Raw genomic sequence first — 23597 nt, 5'->3', positions numbered from 1 at the left:
AGATGGCTGTGTTGAGGTCTTCACCCCACTTCCTAAGAATGTTACCGCATTTTTATTTTGGATCACTGAAGATGTGAACAGTTCAGAGGAGGTCATGTTTAATCTGGGTGGTTGGTGATGTAAGAAGAGGAGGAGGCACAGACACAGAGGGGACTGGGGCATGTGATAGCAGGGGTAGAGAGTGAAGTCCTGCTGGCGTTGCTGCCCGCAAGGAATGCCTGAGTTGCTCACAACAAGCAGCAGCTTCAAAAAGGAAGGAAAGATCCTCCCTATTGGTCTCAGATGGAGCGAAACCTTGCTAACACCTTTCTTAGTAGTGTCCCAAGCTGTGAAACAATAAATTTCTGCTTTGGAAGCCCATGTTGTGATACTTTGTTACAGCTGTCATCAGAAACTAACACAGTGGCTAATTTTTATATAGTGCAAATAGCTCACCAGCTGTGAAGCAAAGGAGTAGCTAGTCCAGCATGGGCCAGCCCATCGGGTTCACGTCTGCCTCACCAGCCACTGGCCCTCCTGATTCTGTGGCAAAGATGAGAAAAATTTGCAAAGTTAATACAAAAACCGAATATTCCATCATGGTTCCTGCATGGAAAAAATAAATCCTGCTTTTCTTCCCAATCTGTTAGGGACGGAAATGCAACTTCCTAAGAGAGAGCCATACAGCTGTAAAGCAGCAGCAGAAGAAAGGTGCCTGTGAGCTGCCATCCAAAGTCCGTCAGTAGCTGCCCGAGGCCTCGCACCGCAGAGGCAGGGTGGTGGAGGGGTGGCTGGAGCACCTCTTCGGAGACTCAGAGTGTGGCCTGTGTTCCTGTCCTCTCCCAGGAGGGGTCTTCTGTTCAGCTCCTTCCTTTATTGATAAGCTCAGTCCAGGAAAGCTTCCTGCAGTAGGTGAGACTGTTGAGGGGTCAGGGAGGGTGGGTGGTCTGTCAGATGTCACAAGTTGCCTGAGAAAAACTGCTGCTAAAGAAGTCGTGCTACTATGAATTAGTTTTATTTTGTATTTCAAAATTCACCAAATGCACTTTTCACAGGCTGATACCAAGCCCTCTCTCGGAGCTGGAGAAATGCTGTCAGCGGTCCTCTGGCTTTCAGGAGCTAATATTCTGAAATGTTCTGGTATCATGGTGCCCAATGGCCAAAAGAAAGAGGCCAGAAGATCCAAACACAATAATGGGGCCTCTTTTGCCTTCAAGAGGCATTCATTCCTTCGTTGATCCATCCATTCAGCATTTGTCGAATGCCAAGCCTTCTCCATCATCCTGCCTGCCTAAAAGGAGCTGGCAGCAAGAGAGGGCAGGGACTAGGGTTGCAGTTGGCTTCAAAACGACTAGAGAATAGCTTCATGCTCTTGCCCATTCAATATCCTGCCCTCCAGTTCCTGGCAAGGAACAGCACGCAGCAACCAAACCCCTTCCGGCTTGGGGCAAAAGTACAATATTATGTGCATTCACAGATGCTAAGGGTCCCAGTACACCCTCCAAGGTAACTTCTGTTCTTTCCCAATGGGAATTTCATTACCTCTCTGAATGCATTTGTTACTCTGCATACATAGGTGTGCAACAGCCAATTCCTTGGACCTCTTCTTACTTGACATCTTAATGGCATTTGACACAAGTGATCAACTCCCACCTTCTTCAACTAGTTTTTCTTCTTGGCTCCTAGACATTGCATTTCTGTTTTTTCCTTCTACCTCAGTGGCTCCTCTCTCAATCCTCCTCTTCCTGCTTCCACCCCTGCTTCTGCAGTACTTTCTCCACACAGCAGAGTCAAGATTTTTAAAAGTCCCCTGTATCATCTGTTCTCTGCCTATCTGTCCAACTTTCTTTCCTTCACTAACTCTACGCTAACCACACTGGCCTTTTTTTGTCTGTGCTTCCAATTCCAGTGGACTCCCACCTTGGGGCTCTGTATTTCCTATCCCCCATCCAGAATCATCTCCCAGACACTCACAAAGCAGCGTCCCTCAATTCTTTCAGGTCTCCACTCAAATGTTACTACCTCACAGGCCTTCCCTTTTCACCTGTATAAAAAGCACTCTTCTTTTCTCTTAGATAATTTGTTTAGACTTGGTGTCCTTTACTGTAATCTCCATAAGTTTATTTTTTAATTAATTTTAAAGAGAGAGTGAAAACATGTGTGAGAGAGAAATACCAATTCTTCCCCCCACTTACTTATGCATTCATTGGTTGATTCTTGTGTGTGCCCTGACGGGGGGATCAAACCCACAAGCTTGGCCTATCAGGATGATGCCCTAACCAACTGAGCTACCCAGCCAGTCTTTTATCTGTCCTGTTCACTGCTGTATCCTCATCGCCTAGAACAGAACCTGGCCCATAGGTGGCACTCAATAAACATTTACTGGACTAATGAATGGAAAATAAATACAAGTGTTTACTGAAATTTAAAAAATTTTAGCGTGAAGACAAATCTTAATAATCATAGTGGTGTAAGAATATGTAGGGGTGGGGTGGGGGTGCCCAAAGTGAAAACATTTCATGTTGGTTCCATGAGCATTTGCCAGGCTCTTTGCAGCACATTACAAAGAACAGAAGATGAGGGGAAAAAAAAAAAAACCACACTGACAATATAATTGCTACTTTCCAATTTAGTACAAGATCTAGGATATGTATGTACTTTCCTAGACTCTCCATTTGTCTGTCCTGCTACATTATGACTTAAACCCACCATGTCACACCCTTGCTTAAAACTGTTTAATGACTCACCACTGCTTTGAGATAAAGCCCAACATTCTTGCTGTGGCTTATGCAGAACTTCTTGATCTCACCTCAGTTTACCTTACCATCTTAATTTCCTGCCTCATTCTACTCTGGGTTCCACACTCCAGCCAAAGTGAAATGCTGGCTCTTCTCCAAGGATACATTTTCTTTTGTTTCTGAGTTTTGGCCCATTCTATTTTCTCTACCTGAAATACTCCTCCTACCTGCTCCTTTATCAGTTAACTTTCTGCATAACAAACGTCCCCATCTCTTTCTTCCTTCAGCAGGTACTTTGCATGTTTCAGGGTTCCAGCAGGAAGAGAACATAAGCCCCAATGTGCAAGTACTTTTCAATCAAGTCTCTACCATCCTCACATTTGCTAATACTCCAGTGATGACAGAAAGATATGGCTAAGTCCAGGATGAAGTGGTGGAGAAATGAGTTCCTTCCTGGGAACAGTGATAAAATCATAATAAATTGGGGGCAAACATATAGGGATGGGAGAATTATTGTAGTTTTTTGCAAGCACTTTACTCTCCTACGTCTTTGTCAGCTGCTACTCATCCTCTGGTCTTAATCTGGAAATCACCTGTAGAAAGAGTCTCCTGGTCCCTAAAGACTGAGTGAAAAACCTCTCCCATAACACCTTATGTTCATTATTATTGCTATACCAACGAATGAATGAATGAATTTATACGTTACATGTGAGACCTCCATTCATACAGCCGGTTGGGTTGACTGTACTCTCCATTTCATGGCAATGTGACATCGGCCTTCCCTACCTGATGGGCAGGTCACTGAAAGGAGTGAGTCTTGGTTCCTGTTTTATTTTCACTGCCTAGTGCAGTACCTGACTTGAAGTAGGTTCCTAAAAATACCTGTGAAATAAACACACAAGGAAAGTAAAATGGGGTACTTTCCATTATAAAAAGGCACAAAGAGTATTCTTGAGATGCCTGCAAGATCCACGCAGGCTGCAAATATTTAGGAAGATCTGAGGTAGCACAAGGCTAACTGAAATAAGAATAAAGCACCAAAGGGAAGAAAAGAAGAGAAAAGAAGCCCAAGAAAGCAGCACTTTCCTTTTTATTAGGTTCACAATCCTTTTTAAAGTCCAGCCTCTCCTTGTAACATGATTCTTAGTTATGGTCCTCCTTAGGAAGCAAACTCGATCCTCGCTGCCTCTGTGCGGTGCCCCTGCAATCGAGGCCAGTATCTCAGGGAGCAGTGCTGTGACAGCTGGGAGGTCACCAACCAGGCCTCCCCTCTTCATATGCGCACACACACACATATGTATATACATTTTTTTTTACAAAAATAATAGGTTAACATAGCTCTATTAATTCCTTAAAGTTGCTTAGCAAGGTCTATGCTTCAGTAACCACTTTTTTAAAAACTCTGGATTAAAGTGGGAGTTTTAGGCCTAAAAATAGATTTAAGATCATTGAACAAAGGCCATATAGCAACACAGACTTAACAGACCTTGATCATCAGATAATTAGAAGTATGTTGCTGTTATCCTTATGCTCAGTTCTACTACATATCCCCACCAATTATTTTCATTTTAACTAAAATACAGAAGTAAAACAGTTCACTGACATAACCTACTATTCATTACAGTAGCACATATATCAAATTATACTAACTGCATGATAATCTAGGTACCAAGGCTATATTTTTAGCGTGTGCCAATCTCTACTTCATTAAGTACAGTACCCAGCCAGCAACCCCACAAAAGGAATGCATACTGTATACCAAGAGAAGAAGGAAACAACATAGTGCAGGTTGATCACTTTTTATGTGGCACCCAAAACAAAACAAGAGACACAAACCCTACAAGACAGATATCAAACTAATTTGCAGTGACATTTAATACAGTTTTATCAGAGGATTACATTTAGATCACAGTTACATGGAGAAACACGAACTCTAGGCTTCCTCCTAGATAGAATATTCAAAATGCTCATCAAAAGTTAATTAGTACAATTAAGATGGCTATCAGGTGATTGAATAAACAGGATGTCATTTAATATTTTAAAAATACAGACTCTGAGAATATAATCTACCCTCACAATATCCAGAAATCTGAGTTAACAGATACTCTATTTTGCGTACTTGATACTAATAAAATAAGAAGTGTTTACACAGATTATGAATGCAAGGCAATAGCCTAAGGGATAGTCACAGAAAATAATAAATGAACACAATCTTGCCAGAGTTAAGTGCAGAGAGCTCCTGCTTTTTTTGGTCCCTAACCACACACCAAACAAGGGCCATCACTTTGGGGAAGAAATCTTTCACCAGCTCAAGCCATTATCTCTGATCCCACAAGCTACAAAACAGCCCAAGCTTGTCAAGAGAAAGTCTTTCAGATGCTGGTATGATGCATGCTCATTCAACCAGAAAGGCCCTCTTCATGGCCTCTGGGGTTCTGATTGGCACAACCTCCTTCCCACAGAAGGGGTCAGCTCTGTCTCTAAAGCCACAATGGAGTAGCTCTAGAAGAATTAGAAGAAGGAGGTATCTGACGAGAAGGCACCAGCCAGTCTGAAATCCTCTTTGGTGAGAACACTGTACATGCGCTGAGGCAGAGCTCGGGAGTAGGGGGCAGGGCGGGGCACAGTGGTGCGCAGAATGAGCTCCCGGCCAGCAGGGGGTGGGAAGTCTGACACCGAGTTCTGCCTCCTCTCTTCTGGGGAGCCCATTCTCTTCAGTTCCTCCTCCAGTGGAGCCATGGCTGCAGCCTTGAATACAATTAAATGCTAAATTCAAGATCAAGTTGATGCTAAACTTAGATCATTATGAAGGACAGAAGAATAAACATGATAAATACATAAAAATGTTCTACATTGTTCAGTAATGCTGTCAATTCTGTCATGATTACTCAAAAAACAAAACACAGAAAATACAAGAAGCTTGAAACACTGCATGAGCAGCCAGAGAGTACAATAAATTGGTGAGAGAGACAGAGGGGATTATGACTGCCAGGAAATCTACTTTGAAGAGTGGGGGCCATATGCAGACCTCTGATGAAGAGGGAAAATGTGCTGGTTTCTGTGTTTCTCCTAGCAATGACCCAAGACCACGCCTGACGTCTCCAATACAGTAAGGAGCTGGTTCTCTCCAGAGCCTAAAAAGACGGTTTTTATCCCAGCTTCCAATTCTTTTTAAGATTCACTGGATGAATTAAAACTGGGGACATTTGTTTGCTGAGCAGCTAATGTGAGGTAGTACTGAGGTCTATGTAATGTAGCAATGGCCACAAAAGAGAAGATCTCAATTTCAAAGAATCTATTTTTTCAGTAAAATTGCATGACATACATATTCAATTAGTCTTCATTTTAACTCTCATCACTGTACTTGTTTCATTTCTCTGATCACTATACTTCTCTCCGAATACCACTGATTGGGAATAATAGTTCTTTTGGCAATGGAAATACAAAATTATGTTATATAAACATCAGCAGGAAATGTATGTCAAATCCAAACTGTTAAAAAAAGGTGGTCACTCTTAATGACCTTATGAAGTTAGAGGGAAGGGAAGGAATAAGGAACTATGAGGGACAGAAGCTAATTTGTTACCTCATCAGAAGATTCAGTCAGCTTGAGAAGGGTGAGAAAAGAAACAGTGATGAAAAGGAATCAAGCAAGATGGTTTTAAAAAGAGCTCGACAAGAAATTTCAAGATTATTTCAGAAAGCATGCACTATATTAAGGAACAAGACTCTAGCAAAAGAATTATCAAGTCAAACATATATCACATACAATATATCTAGTTACCAAACTGGGCAGACATACCCACTAGTCATGCACCTGATGGCTCAAGAGATGACATGCGGTGTCATTTAAAGGGGGAAATGATTTAACAAAAATCTAGCTCTTTCACTGAAAAATGAAGATGCTATAAAAAACAGTGCTCATGGCTGGAAAAACAGATAATCCAATGAATTTAAGAACAGGTGTCCCAGAGTTATTCAGTTTAGCAAGACTGAAGCAAAATTCAATCAGTGGTTTATCTGCTGAATTCCACTTAAATATGTATATACCTCTGAAACAAGTAATCATAGGGTTAATTAAAATGCATGGCTTTAAGAAAAAGTTCTAAATATGTAAAATTACTGTATGCTTATATTAGTAAAACTGATATACAGTGTCAGTTAGTTATGAAAAGAAAAGTTACATGAACAAACTCGAATGGTTTACATTTGCCAGACATATAAGGACTGGGTTTAAAAATGTACCAACCAAGTGCTTGTTATATGGATTGCAGTCTGCCAATTCCCTAAAAACATTCACCAAAGGTGTGAAAGTTTGAACTCTTTTAAAATTACATAATGTGGGATGAATGTATACTTTCAGACTGGCTATATGAGGAGACCACTGAAAAGACGATACACTCCTATATTTATTGATGTAGAAATATAATCATATTGAGTGAAAAACAAAAATAACAAAGTAAATTATATAATATAATCCTCTTTTCTGTTTATCCTTACCTGATGACACTTTTTTTCATTGCTTTACAGAGAAAGGAAGGGAGAGAGAGAGAGAACATTGATGCAAAAGAGAAGCATTGATTGGTTGCCTCTCGGATGCCCCTGGACCAGGAATCAGACCCGCAACGTTTAGGTTACGGGATGACACTCTGACCAACTTGGCCATAGTGGTCAGGGCTATAAGCCTATTTTTGTAAAATAAAGATGCATTTGTATATACTAGATGTTAAATGCTGACAGTGATCATCAGTGGATAGTGGGATAAATCTGATTAATTTTTAATGTGATCACTTTTCTTCCTTCATAATTTTCTGTATCGCCCAAATTTTTACAATGAGCCTTTACTTAGTCTGGGCGAGGGGGGGAGGGGTGAGGGTGGGTGGGGAGGGGTAGGCTACTTCCCTTTTGGGGGAAAGAATTTTGCTTAACTATTCAAAACAAGTACACTCTCAGCAATAAATATATAAGCACTAGGTAGTAAATCCTCTTAACACACAGATTTTAACAACTGAGGAAAGAGTTATTGCAATATAAGGGAAATTCATACTGGTGATAACAAGAAAATGTGTTTAAAAGCTTCTGGTGAGTAAGTTGGCAAAGATTTTTAAAGGGTGTGAAAACAAACTCAGTTCTTGGTTTCATGCCAGAGACAAAAACAAAATAAATCCAAGTAATTATCTAATGCCTTCTAGAACTCTATAAGGAAGTAAAATACTTAGTTTTAACTTGAAATTTTTAAATTTAAAGAGCTACTCCCCATGCATAATCTCAGGTTTCAGTTCTTCTAAAAATTCAGATCAGTACATTTGGCTATGATTTTGGTATGTTAAATAGATGTACTCCAGATCAACTCAAAGGTTTTTACTCTGTGTGTGAACCTATTAAAAGTCTTTTTCTTATTTGATTCAGAGAATTACATCTTTAAAATTGGGTCATTCTAGTGTAATCACAGTGTCAGGTAAGGGGCACCCTGTATTTAATGCACTTTGTAATATTTTTAACAGAATCTTTAATATGAATGAGCCCTGAAATGAGATTATCTGTGGGATGGTAGCACCTCTCAACCAGCAAACAAGAACAGTGTGGAAAGTATATCTAGTATTATATCATCTTGATAAAAATCCAAATTTTAATAGCTTTAGAATGTCAGGAGATACTATATACTGTAATTTTTAAACTCTTACTTTCATTAGTAGAGGTAATGATAAAGATTATTTTTCAAATTAGGCTTTCTTTCCGTGTTGAAGCCTGAGTTTCTATAGTCTTAAAAATCTGAAAGCTTGCTCTTCCTTCCTAGGAAATCTCTAAAGTTGGCTCTTTTCATCATTGTAAAAACATATTTACTAACTTGAAACCATTTGGTGTACAGGAGTTTAAATGGTATAACTCAACTCTGTTCAAACTTGAGTTGAATAGAGCACATAACTGCACTGGCCACAGTTAACTGGGTCCGTATCAGGTTTTGCAACAATGGATTTCAGACCTTTCTAATATCTGAAATTTAGGTTCTAAAATACACTTATTGATTTACTTAAAATGTAAGAAAGCAAATGGGTTAGAAAAACTCAGAAGTCACTGCTAAGAGTCACTGTTTCCTCAGTGCTCAAACTCCATGCCCCGACTTATACTCTGCTAGGAGCTGTACAAGCAGCCATGTGCAGGAATCAAAACAGCATCCTACTGAGTAGAGGTCTGGAGAAGCAATGTTACAGTCAACAAGGAATCTCACATACCCTCTGTGCATTCACAAACAGCTTGTGAATGATTCTGCCAGCATGTCCCCTTCCTGCACCAACCACCACCACTTCGGGCTGCTCTAGGAGGCAGCTCACAAACCTAGGGTAGAAAGAAGAGAAGGTGAGCCACTCAGTTCCCGTGATGTCTATCCTCCCCGATTAACTCTGTGGGCGAACCCTCAAATTGATACTGGCTAAACTACCATGGCTGGAGTGGAAATTTTATAACAAGATAGACTGACATTTAGAATTAAAATCTACTCAAATGACAATCTCACCGCCTTTCAACTATTTTCATAAAATTTGTGAAAAGCCCATCTCTGTCAAAGCATAAGTAGAAATATTCAATAAAAGGCAGAAAAAATTTTTTTTTTGGCAGCAAAAACCAAGTTTCATCTACACAGCAAAGCAATGATCTATATTTCTTGTTTTTGTTCTTTTGAAGTGTATAAGCGTGTGTGCGTGTGCATACACGCACATGTACACAACATATGTGTTTTACTGGGCAGTCTCAACTGTAAACTGTGCCATTTTGTGCTGGAAATACTGTACTTCCAACTTCATCACAGATAACATAGGGGGGAGCTAAGAGAGTCAAAGGCACAGAGTCACCACGCATATGCCACCTGCTCACTAATTCATGCTGCTATTTTTAGAAGTGATTTGCTTGATTAGAACTTATTCTTATTTAAAAGTAAGGCCTTTTCAAGAGCAAAGAAGTCTGGAAGAAAATTTCACTCAACAAAAGATAAAAAATTCAAACAAAAACTTATTAAAAGCTATAGCAAATGCCTTGTCCTATACTATTAATTATTTAGCACCAATAATGCCATTCCTTGTGGAAAGGTTAATGAAAATGTTAATGTTGTAACAAATTCAAGTTACTGAAGTAGCTAATTTGGAAATGCTTTATCACACATTTAAACAACACTGTCCTTTCAATGGGCAAAACCAGACGGGCTTGTGTTGAAAGGCCGCCTCGGAAATGGTACTGCCTCAGTAGGAGGAAAAGACCGACTGGGTCGGTCATTTGCCTCATCCTGGAGAGGCCATCTGGTCACTTTCAAAACGTATTTGTAATGTGCATGGTAAATGCACCTTTGCTATTATCAATCTTTTAAAAAATTAAATGACTATTGAGCAGAAGTAAGAGTTGTGGAACACTTCACACTATGGTTAAGGAACAGTGAGAGCTGAAAGGAAAGCTCTGGGGCACTTCAAGCAACAAAGAGTAAACAGCTTCTCCTCATGAAACTGCAGGCACCACATCTCAAAGAGCAAACAAGGAGCACTGTAGAGCGAGACCTGGTAGAATTGTTTCTGAAAGTGGGAGGAATAGAAACACATAGCAAATACTCAGAAATACAGTAGAGGTCAAATCTATGTATTTCTCTGTCTCTAGCCAATGCTTGTTACAAACAACATAGGAGTGTCACAAAAGGATCTCCATGTTTCTTAAAATTTTCTAAAGAGAGTGGTGGCTTTTCTACTGCAGACAAAAATGTATTAGTCAAATAGCAATTACCTTTCAAGATCTTCCTTTTCCTCCTCTTGTTCACATTTCTCAGTTCCAAACTTGGCTTTCAGTGAGCGGGCTCTAGCAATTAGGGCTTCCACATTAGTAATTTGATGGATGATTTCCTAACAATAGAAAAGGAAAAGCCATACATTGGAAAACACCAAAAAGAAGCAAAGCCTTTTAAAAATGTATCTTGAAAGTAATTATTGCCAACCGAGGAGAACACTTGGCAAGATCCTCACACTACTCGAACTTACTTCTAATTTCTTGTCTTCTGGATTGGGAAAGTGTAAAACTTTACTGGAATGGGATATTATCTGCTTTATAATCTTCTTAACTGAAGAAATGTTTTCCAGATTTTCTGTTTTTAAAAAAATCAAAGTCATTATTAAATAAGTTAGACAAAATATACTTTCATTTTAGAAATGAACTAATTACTAATCAAGTAAGATATCTACCTTCTTCCTTTACTTTGAGTACAGCTGCATGAATTACACAAGGTAACAGGTGCCGAGCAAGGTCTGCAGGTTTCTGTATTGCCAGGTAGTGCAGCACCTGCAGGAGGCACAAAGTTAGAAAAATGATCAATGCAACTGTCAAAGAAAAAAGCAGCATTTACAAAAGCAAAAATCCTCTAGTAATTTTCAACCTTTTTCATCTCACAGCACACACAAACTAATTACTTAAATTCTGTGACACACCAGGAAATATAGCCAATGTGACAATAAAAATAGGTGTAATTTTGATTCAGTCATACTGGGCAACAATTGTGTTGGCTCTTGTCATTTTTTTAATTTGACAATCTAATGGAAAAGAGGTCAGTGCCCCTGACTAAATAGGAATTGCATGTTTTAAAAATTCTTGCAGCACACCAGTTGAAAGTCTCTGCTCTGGACCACTGAACTCACATCTGTAACAAGACTAGAGAGCTCTCTTCACTTAGTACCTACCCGTATTCATCCAGGTAAGCAGCTACTATTCCCAAAGATAGGAATAATGTTACTGGAAACTACTAAGTACCTCTGTCTCTAATAAAGGCAAATTATTCTCACATTTCCCACTCTTCTCCCCCAGCCTCACTTCCAAATGTAATATATGCAAATTAGGAAAATACATGGAAAATAAAACATCTGTAAATTATATTACCTAGAGATAGAAATGGTTAACGATGGAGCATTTTCATTCCAGGATTTTTCAAGGCATCAAATACACATATTAAATCAACTAATATTAAGTATGTAAAATACTGTTTTGTGACCTGCTTTTCTCATTTAACATTTCTAAACATTTCCAGTGACCCTCCACTAGTTTTTTGGTTTGGTTTGATTGTTTTAGTTCATTGTGTTTTTCTAAAATGGAAATTAGTTTATTTTTTTGATTTCAAAAGTACATTTTTTTTTTTCCCTCTGAGAGAACAATTTCTTGTTATAATAAACCAGAAATACAAGATTCCACCGAAACTGGGACATTTGACAGGATATGGTTAACTTACAAACCTTCAAGAAAAGAGGGTCAAACAAAGCCAATGTATGGAAAATCCTAAGACTGGTTTGGGATAAACCTAAGAATTACATTCAGAATGGGTATCTTCTGAACCCTCTCCAGCAGGTACCTGCGATATTTCTCCCACTCCTTCTGAAGCATCTGCTTAACTGAATGGCTTTTCCCTCTATTTCAGGAATAAGCCAACCCAACAGGGCCCCTTTAGATATGACATAAAGCCAAGGTTTATAAACCTTATTCCAGGGTAGAAATTATGCACACACCCAAAGCAGCACACGTTATGTGGTGTCAGTGCACATGGCGGCAACTTCAATCAGCGCTGCTACCATGTATATAACCTGTTATGTGGCCCTGCAGCTAGGTCAATGTTCCCAAATTACTACACTAAAAATTATCAACGTGGCAGAGTGCATTTTTGAACTCCAGATTTTCTCAACACTTCTAAGAGTCTATTAGAGTGATACAGAACAAAACTGTATCTCAAAAACCTAGGTGTTAGGGAAGAACACTGATGAGTTATTGCTGGGACTTTTTCCAGAGGGTATACAGGTGAATACAGGAAATGTTAGAATGCGAGGGCATATATAACAGGTGAGGGGAAGGCAGGGGTGGTAAGAGGGCCAACATGTTCATGTTCAAAGAGAAGTCTGGGAGGAGGGAAAAAAACCCCAAATAAAGCCAAAATAATAAAACGAAACCAAACCCAAGTCAGAGGAAAAAAGGATTTCATACAATGTAGTATCAAAAAAATAAAAGGTACACACTAAATGCACAAACTGGTGGCAAGTTAAGTCCATAGTCTATTGTGATAGGTCCTTCCAGCATCAATCAGGTAGGTTTCTTCTCATCTGTTATCTCAAGGTTATTTACAGATGTGGTAATTTTAACAAGAGTCTCTCACAGGAGGGCAGGCAGGCTTCAGTCATTCGTTTCCGGATCTGTCTGTGCCATGTAGGCATCCAACTCAGCATCCAGGTGTCCTTTTGTTTTCGACATGTATACATCCAGTTGGTTGTCCAGCTGCTCCTTGGTCAGTACAGGGCGAGAAAGGGCACCTCTCCCTCGTCCACGGCCTCGGCCTCTGCCTCCAAAGCCCCTTCTTCCCCCACCTATCATACCCCGACCTCTACCACCGATTCCACTATGACCCGTAGCTCCACTCCCTAGGCCCCTTCTCCCAGGACCTCCACGACCTGGAACACCACCTCTTCTTAAGCCCATTCGGGGAGCTATGACTCGTCCACCTCAGAGCAGGTTTTGACCTCGGCGCGACATCCCGCCCCTAAAGTAGGATTCTTGTGGCACGTCCCCCATGTAGTCCTCCTCTGGGCAGGCCTCTTTGGATAATGGGCAGGCCTCATCCTCCGATTGCTCCCCTGGCCAGGGCCCCTATGGGTTGGCCTAACCGTACCTGGATGTTACTCTTACCCAGGCGCTGCTTTAAGCTCTGCTTAATTTTTAATGCTGCCTGGACAGAGGGTCTATTCTCCATCTGCTGGGCCAGTCTTCTGTTTCTGGCACTGGCTAGCTGCTGTTGTTGCTGCATTGAAGCCCGAATATTCACTGGCATCAGCTGTTTGTTCTTCAGCATATTAGTAAAGTGCTCATTTAGAGACATCTTGGTGGTGCTTTTTTAGCACAACTTTCGGCGCTGACTGTGCAGCCATCTTCAAATCCCGAGGATCGAAGGAAAAGGACGCCAGTGCTCCTCCCGGGGCTGCCACGACGGCTGTGGAAGCCGGCTGAAGCTCAGTTGATGGTGGAGGGGCTCGGGTTAACTTGTTTGGCAGTTGGCTAGATGCGGGAGTGGTGGACTGCTAGGTTAGTTCATTGTTGTTGGCTGGCTGTCTGGTCAGTCGGTCCACCTGCTCGCCTGGCCTGCCCTTTTCCTGTCTTTCGTCTCTATCACCTCAAAAGTAGAGTTTTTATCATGCAGACCGACTCTTGTTTCTATGGGAAATGGAGAGAGGCCAGGTGACAGATTACTTACTGGTGCTTGACAAGAAAATTCCAGACTGGTTGATTAGGATTGTATTTCTGGGAGAGGTTGAAACTGCAATTAGATAAGGTATTAAATCTTGGTTTGGTTATCGTTGCCTTTCTTTCTTTTTTTTCTTTCCCTCCCTCCCTCCCTCCCTTCCCCTTCTCCTCCTCCTTCTCTGTTTCTCTTTCTAACACAAGTGGTGCCATTTTGGGTCCATCGTTTTTTCTTTAATATATACACACATACATTTTTTTTTCTGGACAATTTGAGAACAAGTTGCATACATAATGTGCTTTTTTCCCCTATATATTTCAGCATGTATTACTTAAGATTAGGAATTCCTTTATGCAAAGTAAATTTAACACTGATCAAATACTTTTTTTAAAAAGTATTTATTGACCACTGTTTACCAGTATTTATAATAAAGTAAACAATATATGATGTCTGTCTGGAAAAAGTCCAGCCATTGTTCATATAATGAGAATAATTTGTACATCTATATAATCTGGCATCCAAGGACAGTGGACTAGAATGTGCATGTGTGAACAATGATGACTTCACTGTACTAGTCAGTGGGAACCATAGATACTGTTGAGTGAGCATGTGTACTGTGTGGCCATCACATTCAAAATGACTGAGCAGGTAGAACAATGAATCTGCATCACCCCCCACAATGATCCTTTGGCATATATGACTTAAACACAGATTCTGACTGAGTAACAACAATGGAGATTTCCCCCACATTTAGAAAAGCTGTTCTCTAATGCAGAGGAAAGAATATACTGTGGTATCAAATGTTATTTTCTGATAAAGGAAGCAACTACATAAAGATTTTGTTCCAAAGTAACCAGTCATAGAAACTTCCCACAACTCTGCTAGTACTACTTCAAAACAAACACATCAAACTTGATTTTTATTAGAATGTAGTTATTTCTTCATGCTAATAAGTAAAAAAACCATGACACAGATTGTGTGTGTTTGTGTGTGTGTAAAGCAATGCAAATATTTATTGGGCTTTGTCTTCTGGACAAGAATGCCAAGTTAGTCTCTTTTCATAAAATGCAATTACAATTTGAGAACACTTCATATTTGCCTCTTTTGCCAGCACCAAATCTGCCTCATCTGAATCTTTCCACTTAATGAAAAACATTAATTCTCCACTGTTGTCTGTGGCACCTATTATTTGTTCAGGATTCGTTCAGGATCAGGACCTCTGGCAAAGCCTTTTGGTTTATCAGCAATATCTCTTCTTTGATTTGCTATCATCAGAATCACTGTCAGATAAAGACTTCCTTTTTGTACCATCCTTTTCTTTACCAGCTTTTTGAAAACTAAGAAGTGCTTCAATTAACTCTAGACAATCTAAATTTTCTTCAGGTCCCCAAGTACTGTCAGCATCTGTGCATCCCTTTCACTTCAGGAAATGCTCCACCTTCCCATTCATTATGCATTAGTCCAATACTTTTTTCACTACAAATTCTTCAGACTCTGCCTATTTGACTTTTTTTATTCTTTCCATTCTGTTTCTTTCCCACTTTTTGCAATGTAGTTTCACTGGAGGCAAATTTCTATTGCAGACTTGAAGAGATGTTATTCACTGCCTCGGTGCTGTTCTGGACCCCACAACCATGGTGCCTCTTTGGCCTTGCAGCCTTTAGCTTGAACCCCATCCAAGGGGGCAGGGGCCAGGACTATAGCCCGGGGCCACAGCCAAGAGGGGTATTGGCACCACCTCAAGACCTCAAATACTTTAAAAAAAATTATTTTTAGAGAGAGAAGAAGGGAGACAGAGGAGGAGAAAAACACTGATGTGAGAGAGAAACACCTATTGGTTTGTATATGTTGGTTGGGGACTGAACCTGCTTGCTACCCAGGCATGCGCCGTGACTGGAATGGACTGGTGACCATTCACTTTGTGGAATGATGCCCAACCAACTGAGCCACACCAGCCAGGGCTTATCAAATACTTTTAATCTAACCTGCTATCCTTATTATAATTTTGTCAATTGACTGAATAATGTCTATTTAACCCTTTTCCACCACCATAAAGGATCTGCTAAAGGAACATGCATTGCCTTTAGTTGTTCATACCTCTTTAATTTCAATGAATCTGGGGCAGTTTTCCAGTCTGTATTTTGTAACACTGACGTTTTGAGCAATAGCCTCCCTTCCTGCTCCACCCTGCTTTTTGGTTAATAAAATCCCATAATCTATCCATATTTTTGTAGTTTTAAAAAACTGAAGCATAATTTACATATCATAGAATTCACCACTTTAAAATGGGTTTTCAGTGGTTTTTAGCCTAATTACAAGGTTATGAAGCCATCACCATTATCTAATGGTGTTATTTTTGGAAGAACAGAAAGACAGAGTTCCATTTTCAAGAGTATGTATTATTAATGTGATTTATACCTGTTGTTAACCTTGCTCACCTGGTGAAGAGAGTGTTTCTCAGGTTTCTGCACTGTAAAATCATTTTCCCCACTCTGCACACTGTACTCTTTGGAAGGAAGTCACAATTATGGAGTGGGAGTTATGTTCCACTTCATTGAGGGAAGGGTAGATTTAGAGTTCTTGTTCATGGGAGATTTGTTTCTTCTCTTCAGTACATTCAATCATTTATTTATATCATTATAGACTCAAAAATATCTAATATTTATTTATTTTGTTGCTTAAATTGTTCCAGTGTTGGCCATTGAAAAATCTTTCAGTTGGCTCCTGTGTCCTTTTAATATACTCCCACAATTGTGCGTGCGTGTGTGTGCATGAGTGTTAGCTCTTTTTAAGACAGAATGTTAATTTGGGGTTTCTCTGTTTCCTCATTAGATGCAGGTTGTGCATTGTTGGGCCAAACAGTATCCGTAAGTGATGTTGGATCCTTCTGAGAATCACATCTCAAAGTAGACAGCCTCCATCTTCCCCTTATTGGTGATGTAGTTGTGATCATCCAGTCAAGGCATTGTCCCATTTTTCCACCATATAGTTATTAAATATTCCTTGCAATTTAGAAGTAATTGGCAGACACTTAAAACTAAGCAAGTATGATGCTCTTCACCTGAATTTACACCTGGACTGGATGATTCTTGCCTAAACCAATCTTAACTATGAATATGATTATACAGTGAAGTTTCCAACTCCAATATCGTTTCTATATTTATCAGTCATCTTGGTGCTGAAACACCCTCCCTTCTCTTCCATTTCTTTATTTATCTGCATATTGTCAATGTAGAACTAGGGGACTCAATTTCCCCCCGCAGTGGTTTGTAATTTATTGCCTTCTTTAATTATCTGGCACTCAAATTGTCCAGATCTGGCCAGTTAAGAGTCCCTTCAAGCTAGTCCTTTATGAAATGCCTCTTTTTTTTAAAGTACTTCCTCATTTTCCATCAACACATGATGTTTCATACTCATCTCATACTTTCCCTGCTCCAGTCCTTAAGTCAGCGATTTCTCTGAGGAAAGCCTGATTCCTTTCAGTGAAAAATGTTCTAGAAACCAATCTATATATGTTCATTGATACTAGGATGTCACTGCTTCTAAACCCTGTCCGAAGAGAGCTAGGATATACATGCTTGTATATATACACATGTACATACCCACAAACATATCCATATTTTCTAAATCTGTGAGTCCAAACCAGTACCTCTAATTCCAATCCACTGCCACTGGGTCTTCCTTGCCTTCCTCAATTCTACGTTTGCATCTCACTTCTATAATGAGAATTCTGGCTTCCAAAAAATGCCAACACTTTAATTACTCTTTTGCTCACACAATAATCCGCCTAAAAGTTCCAGAAATTGCTTAACCATATCACTACACAAAAACACCTAGAAAATGAATTTATGATTTGTTTGCAGTGTTCTCCCACCTTCCACCACAACGGAGGGTATACAGTCAGAATTATCTTATGTGTCCATAAATTGCTTGGATTGGATTAGATTTTTCCCTCCCACCTCCCTGCCTTCAGTGTGATTGGGCTATTTATTTGAAATATTGAGACAGGACAGAAAAAAGGAAAACACCCTGACAGGTGGAGTGAGGAAGTATGAGCTGATATCACAGGCAATAAGCCCCGGGGTCATCCTCTCACCACAGCCCCCAACCCCTTGCACAACCAAAAAGAAACAGTTTATAGCAGGAAGCCCCTGTGGTGTTAACAGAAGTCAACAACAAGAAGGACTTGCTAAAACCGTATCAATTCAAGATGGAGGGAAAACTGACCAGAGACAAACCCCATGGATCATTATACTGTCATAATGAAAACTGACACCACAAGTAGAAGGGGGGCTCTTTGAGTGGGACAACGGCAATGACACTTCTGGAACAGACCACACTGTATAGGAACAAGACCCCCCCCCCCCCAACAGAAGGGGAGTCAGAATTTGGTGCCACAAAGCTTAGAAACAGCCCACCCTTGGAAACACATAAAATCCCAAGAACTGACTGACCACATGCACAACTTACTAGCAGGTTGGCCCTGTCCTTTCAGACGCATACTTTAGCTTCTTTCACAATGGCACCTGCACCTTGGCCTCTCTGTCTTTACCTGAATAAAACTTGCTTTTGTTCTCACTCTGACTTGTCCTTGGGATCTTTTCAGCACAAGTCAAGAGACTGGAGGCCGCCTGACACACAAGCAGTCCCTCCAGGACGGTGCTGGGGTAGGACCAGCCCCCAGGTGGAACTGGTTATGTGTTAATAGAGCAAGGTTAATTTATCTCAGCTTGCTTTCAGCTTTAGGTTATTTCTCCTCTTTCCAATCTTGTTGATTAAATATTTGAATATGTAGGCCATTAACATTTTTTCAGAAATCAAAAACATATGGAAAGTATACTCTTTTCTGTGTTACTCCTTCCCATATTCCTTCTACTCTGCCTGTCCCTCCCCCTTCCAACCATTTTTGTTAACTAATTTCAGTGTTTTCTAATTTATCCTGACTGAATTCCTTTTTGTAAAGACAGGTAGATATGTTTTCTTAGTTCCCCTTATTTCTTTTTTACACAAAGTGAAGCACACAATATATATTCTTTTACACTGCACTGTACTCAATTACATCGTTGAACCATAGTTTATTCAAGAAAGCTTCTAAATTTGGGCCTGTAGATAGGTTTTAGTAATTTAAAACCTATTTTAAAAGATTTTACTTATTTATTTTTAAAAACAATTTTATTTATTTATTTTTAGAGAGAGGGGAAAGGAGGGAGAAACATCAACTAGTTGCCTCTTAGGGGCTGGGCCTGCAACCCAGGCATGTGACCTGACTGGGAAACGAACCAGGTGACCTTTTGGTTTATGGGACAACAGCCAACCCATTGAGCCACAACAGTCAACGCAGTTTCTAATATTTTGTAATTACAAGTAATTACAGCATCAAACAACTTAGTGCATCTTTATTTTTGTACTGTTGAAATATTAGGGTAAATCTCTGCAAATAGGATTGCTTCTAGGTCAGAGGGTCAAGACATATGTAAGTTTTGTTAAATAGTGCCAAATGCCCCTCCAAAGAGGTGGGGCACCGGTAGAGTGTATTACTTTGCCTCTCACCAGTAATGAGTGTATGAGAAGATCTGTTGCCTCAGGGCATCACCAAATATATATCAAGCTTTTAAATTTTTGCCAATCTGATATATGAGAAATGGTTATCTTAGTATATTTTAATTTGCATTTCTCTTATTATGAAGCTGAACACCTTTTGATAGGTTTAAGTATTATTATCCTTTATTTTGAATTGTCTACTCATATTTCTTGCCCATTTTTCTGTAGTATTTTGGCCCTTTATCTGTAATGCACATATTTCTCCCAGCTTACAAATATTTTCAGCATATCATGTCTTTTGTCTTTAACTTTCTTTGGCCATGTAAAAGATTTTATTTTTACACAAATTTTATCAACTACATATTTAACTGCATTGGGTTTTGACTCCTAATTAGAAAGCCTTTCTCTATATCCAAGCTATAGAGGAACTCACCCATGTTTCCTTCTAGTACTCCCATGGTTTCATCTTCAGTCCATTCTTGGGTACAGAAGGACAGGTGGATCTAATTTTATCTTTTGCAAAATGGTTGTTCACTTAACCCAAGACTATTTATTAGAAAGGCCATCTATACTCCAGTGATTTTTCATGCCATCTTCATCATATACTAGATTTCTACATGTATTTATGGACTTTCTATTCTGTTTCACTGAGCTCTTTATGGGCCACTATAACATTATTTAAATACTGGGGCTTTGTACTCTGCTTTAATATCTGGTTGGGTTAGTTGCTCCCCTCCAGTATCCCCTCCCCCATAACTCTTTCTTTTCAATCTATTCTTAGCTACTCTTGCACGCTCATTTTAAGTAACAATTTGCCCATTTAAAGTGTTACTTAAGTGTTACAGTTAGTCTTAGGTATGTTCAGAGTTGTACAACCAAATCCACAATTTTAAAACATTTCCATAATCTCCAAAAGAAACCCATTAACACTCAGCTCTTGAAATCCCTGAATCCTAAGTCCGCATGTTTTTCTTTATTTCTGTATGAACTTCTGTATCAATTTGGCTCTATAATAAAGTCTTTTGGTATTTTTACTGGGATTTCACTAAATTTATAAATTAATTTAGGGAGAATTGAACTTAATGATGTTTAGAATTCCTAAATAAGAAAAAGGGATATCTATTTGTTGAAGTATGCATTTCAGAAGTGTTTTACTGTCTTTATTCAGATTTCAAACATTTCTTGTTAAGTTTATTCCTAAGTATTTTACCACTTTTCTTTTATGATCAAAAGAAAATGACACATACATCTTGGGAATGCTTATTATTTGTGTATATGAATGCTACTAGCTGTATGTTAACTTTATATCCTGCTACCTTGTGAATTCTTATATTTGAATCAGTTTTATCACTGATTCTTTAGATTTTCCCAGGTATACTGTCCCATCATCTGCAAACAAAAAAGGTCTGTCTTCTTTTTAAGTCCTATACTTGCATTTTCTCTTTTCTAATCACATTGGCTAATACCTTCAGAATAATGTTAAATGGCAGCAAAGACAGTAGGCACCTTTTCCTTGTTCCTGACTTTAGTGGGAATGCCTGTAGGGTTTCCCCCATTAAGACGCTGGGTTTAGAATTGAGGTCTATATTTATTGGTTTATCCAAAAAGGTCATTTTTTTTTTTTTTTTAAAGATGGCTCTAGTAGCAGTTAGTTGTCTTTAACTTCATTCAAAACAATTTTGTTAGGTTGTATTGTGACAGTTGTTTTAGTGTACATTAAAAAAAAACTTATCAAAATTGGTGAATTTTTGTATAGCCATTTTAATATTGAAGATGAAAGAAAATATGCAACATTTTCAGCATATTATGTTTCAATATTTCAAGAAAGGTAAAAATACAACTGAAACACAAAAAACCATTTGTGAAGTGTATGGAGAAGGTGCTGTGACTGATCGAATGTGTCCAAAGCGGTTTGTGAAATTTGGTGCTGGAGATTTCTTGCTGGACGGTGGTCCACCATCAAGTAGACCAGCAAAAGTTGATAGAGATCAAATTGAAACGTTAATTGAGAACAATCAATGTTATACCAGGTGGGAGATAGCTGGCATACTCAAAATATCCAAATGAATAAAATTATTGGTAAAAGTGAAAAATGTCTTTTATTTTACAGAAAAAAACTAAATCGGATTTTTTTTGCCAACCCAATATTTTATCATTTAAAGAAAATATCCATCCATTCTTATTTTCTCAAGAGTTTTTATTAGGAATAGGTATTAAATTTTATCAAAGACTTTTATAGTACATATGAAGATTACATAATTTTTTGCTTAGACCTATTATTTAAGTCAGTTTTATAAATAGACTTCCAAATAATCATCCTTTAGTCAATTTGTCTAATTGTCTAATTGTCACTTAGAATTTTTGCATTTAATTTCTTAGTACTGGTCTGAATCTTTTTTTATATGTTATCTTCATGAGGTTTAGGTACTAATGTTATAGTTACTTCATAAAAAGATTTAGCAAATTTCCTGATTAATATCCTATGCATTGAAACAATTTATAAAGCACTGGGACTACCTTGTCAATTTTCCCCTATACCCAGTGAGTCCTTTGAATATGTATATTCAGGTTTTCTTTTCTTTTTAAAAAATTTCTTGGACTGCAGCTTTTAACATTAGTTCTGCCTTATTATTTTGATTTTTCTTCTTCAAGGACTCTGATAAAATGAGCATTATTCCTTCTTGCCCTATCTTCCATTTCTATTACATTCTCCCCAACCCTTTTTATTCCTTTATCTCATTTTCCTTCTCTTGGCTGTTTTGCTGCTCTTCTTGATGCCTTTTCTTAAATTTAAATATTAATTTATTCTCCCTTGGGTTCCTTATAATTTAGTTTTTATTTTTATATGGCTTTCTTTTTCTTCTGTTTCTATCCTGAGTTTTTGGGTCCATTTTTGCTCTTGGTTTTAGTATTTCAAATTAAACATGATTTTTCATATCCTCTATGCTTTATTTAAAGATATCCGATTCAGTATGGAATGTTACATTAACAATACTCTGCTTCATGTTTGATTTCTGGGAAATGTTTTCATTAGCTAAAATGATCCAATTGCATTTTTTTTTCTTTAGTAGTAGTTTTGTATGGATGCGGTCTGCTCTTTATTATTCCTAGTCATGTCATAATTTGAAAGTGCCCTTTTCTGCACAATTTCTTTAACTGATGGCAGAGGATGAGGGAGGCTGATAAGGCTTATTTCTCTTTCACTTCTGCAAGATCCTTAATTTTCCTCTTATTTCCTTCTTTCCCATCATTGAAGGGGATCAATCCTTCTCTGTATATCTGGTTCTTCCCAAGGCAGTTTCTTGGAGTGTTCATTTCTAGTCTTGCTTACTTTAAAGCCCCTTCCCTGGAGCCAGTCCTGTATTGAGTATAGTGGCACCTAGTGTTAAGCCCTTTCTTTCTGGGGTGACTCTGCTCCATCTAAGTCTTCTGTATCCCTCACCTTTTCTAAAAACTTCCGGTCCTCCCTCTCTATATCCACAGTAATGGAAATTCCAATGGAATTCAGCTTGTTTCTCTACTTGCTGTTATTTTGAAGGTCACTGTAATCTCCATCTCCCAGTAATGCTTAAGGCATGGATTTATTTACTTATTAACTGCATGGGATTTTGGGGGAGGTGTGTAGGGCAATTTGATATCGGACAGCTACCACTACTTGCCTGAGCTCCAAATATTTTTTTACTACTTGCAAAGCAGTCCACTAAATGATCATACCATAATTTATTGAACCAAGCTTAGTTTTGGTAACTTTGGTTGTATCCACTTTTTCACTAAAAAACTTTGTTGATCATCATTCCTGTACATTGATCTTTCTCATTACTTCCTTAATAAACTTCTTGGTAGTAGAATTGCTAGGTCAAAGGACATGATCATTTTTAAGACTTTTGATAAATGCTGTGAGACAATTCCCATGGTAAAATGCATAAAATATGCATGTCTTATTTTTGGTACAATCTGCAACTAGTTCTAAAATCTTACATGTAAATAATAGATATACAAAAGGCTCATTAAATTTCAATGTTTTGCTTCTCAGGTTTGTCCAAAGCTCTCATGTCTATGACAGTACGTTTTTAAAATGCTAGAACAATAATTACCGTTTTAGT

The 23597-nt window shown here is 38.7% G+C and overlaps 1 protein-coding gene and 2 pseudogenes across 3 annotated transcripts in view; all 3 read right to left on the bottom strand.

Annotated features, from left to right (window-relative positions):
- Positions 1-3806: 3806 nt before the first annotated feature.
- RAB3GAP1 (RAB3 GTPase activating protein catalytic subunit 1) overlaps positions 3807-23597 on the bottom strand; it is a 105586-nt gene continuing 85795 nt past the window's right edge. For 2 of the 3 annotated variants that reach the window (XM_054587758.1, XM_054587743.1), the window contains 6 exons: positions 10931-11027; positions 10730-10833; positions 10479-10594; positions 8951-9053; positions 6304-6324; positions 3807-5465 (listed from right to left, as the gene is read on the bottom strand). In XM_054587758.1, coding sequence (XP_054443733.1) covers positions 5229-5465; positions 6304-6324; positions 8951-9053; positions 10479-10594; positions 10730-10833; positions 10931-11027 — 678 coding nt within the window. In that variant the 3' untranslated portion in view covers positions 3807-5228. The remainder of the gene's footprint in view (positions 5466-6303; positions 6325-8950; positions 9054-10478; positions 10595-10729; positions 10834-10930; positions 11028-23597) is intronic. The other variant, XM_054587751.1, reaches the window with a different exon arrangement.
- LOC129082038 (chromatin target of PRMT1 protein-like) lies at positions 12736-13888 on the bottom strand (annotated as a pseudogene).
- Positions 14966-23188, bottom strand: LOC129082017 (chromobox protein homolog 3-like; annotated as a pseudogene).

Source organism: Pteronotus mesoamericanus, unplaced genomic scaffold, assembly GCF_021234165.1.
Source record: "Pteronotus mesoamericanus isolate MK-2021 breed Mesoamerican mustached bat unplaced genomic scaffold, CSHL_Meso_final contig_1230, whole genome shotgun sequence".
Lineage (NCBI taxonomy): Eukaryota > Metazoa > Chordata > Mammalia > Chiroptera > Mormoopidae > Pteronotus > Pteronotus mesoamericanus.
This window is presented reverse-complemented; position numbering and strand designations above follow the sequence as displayed.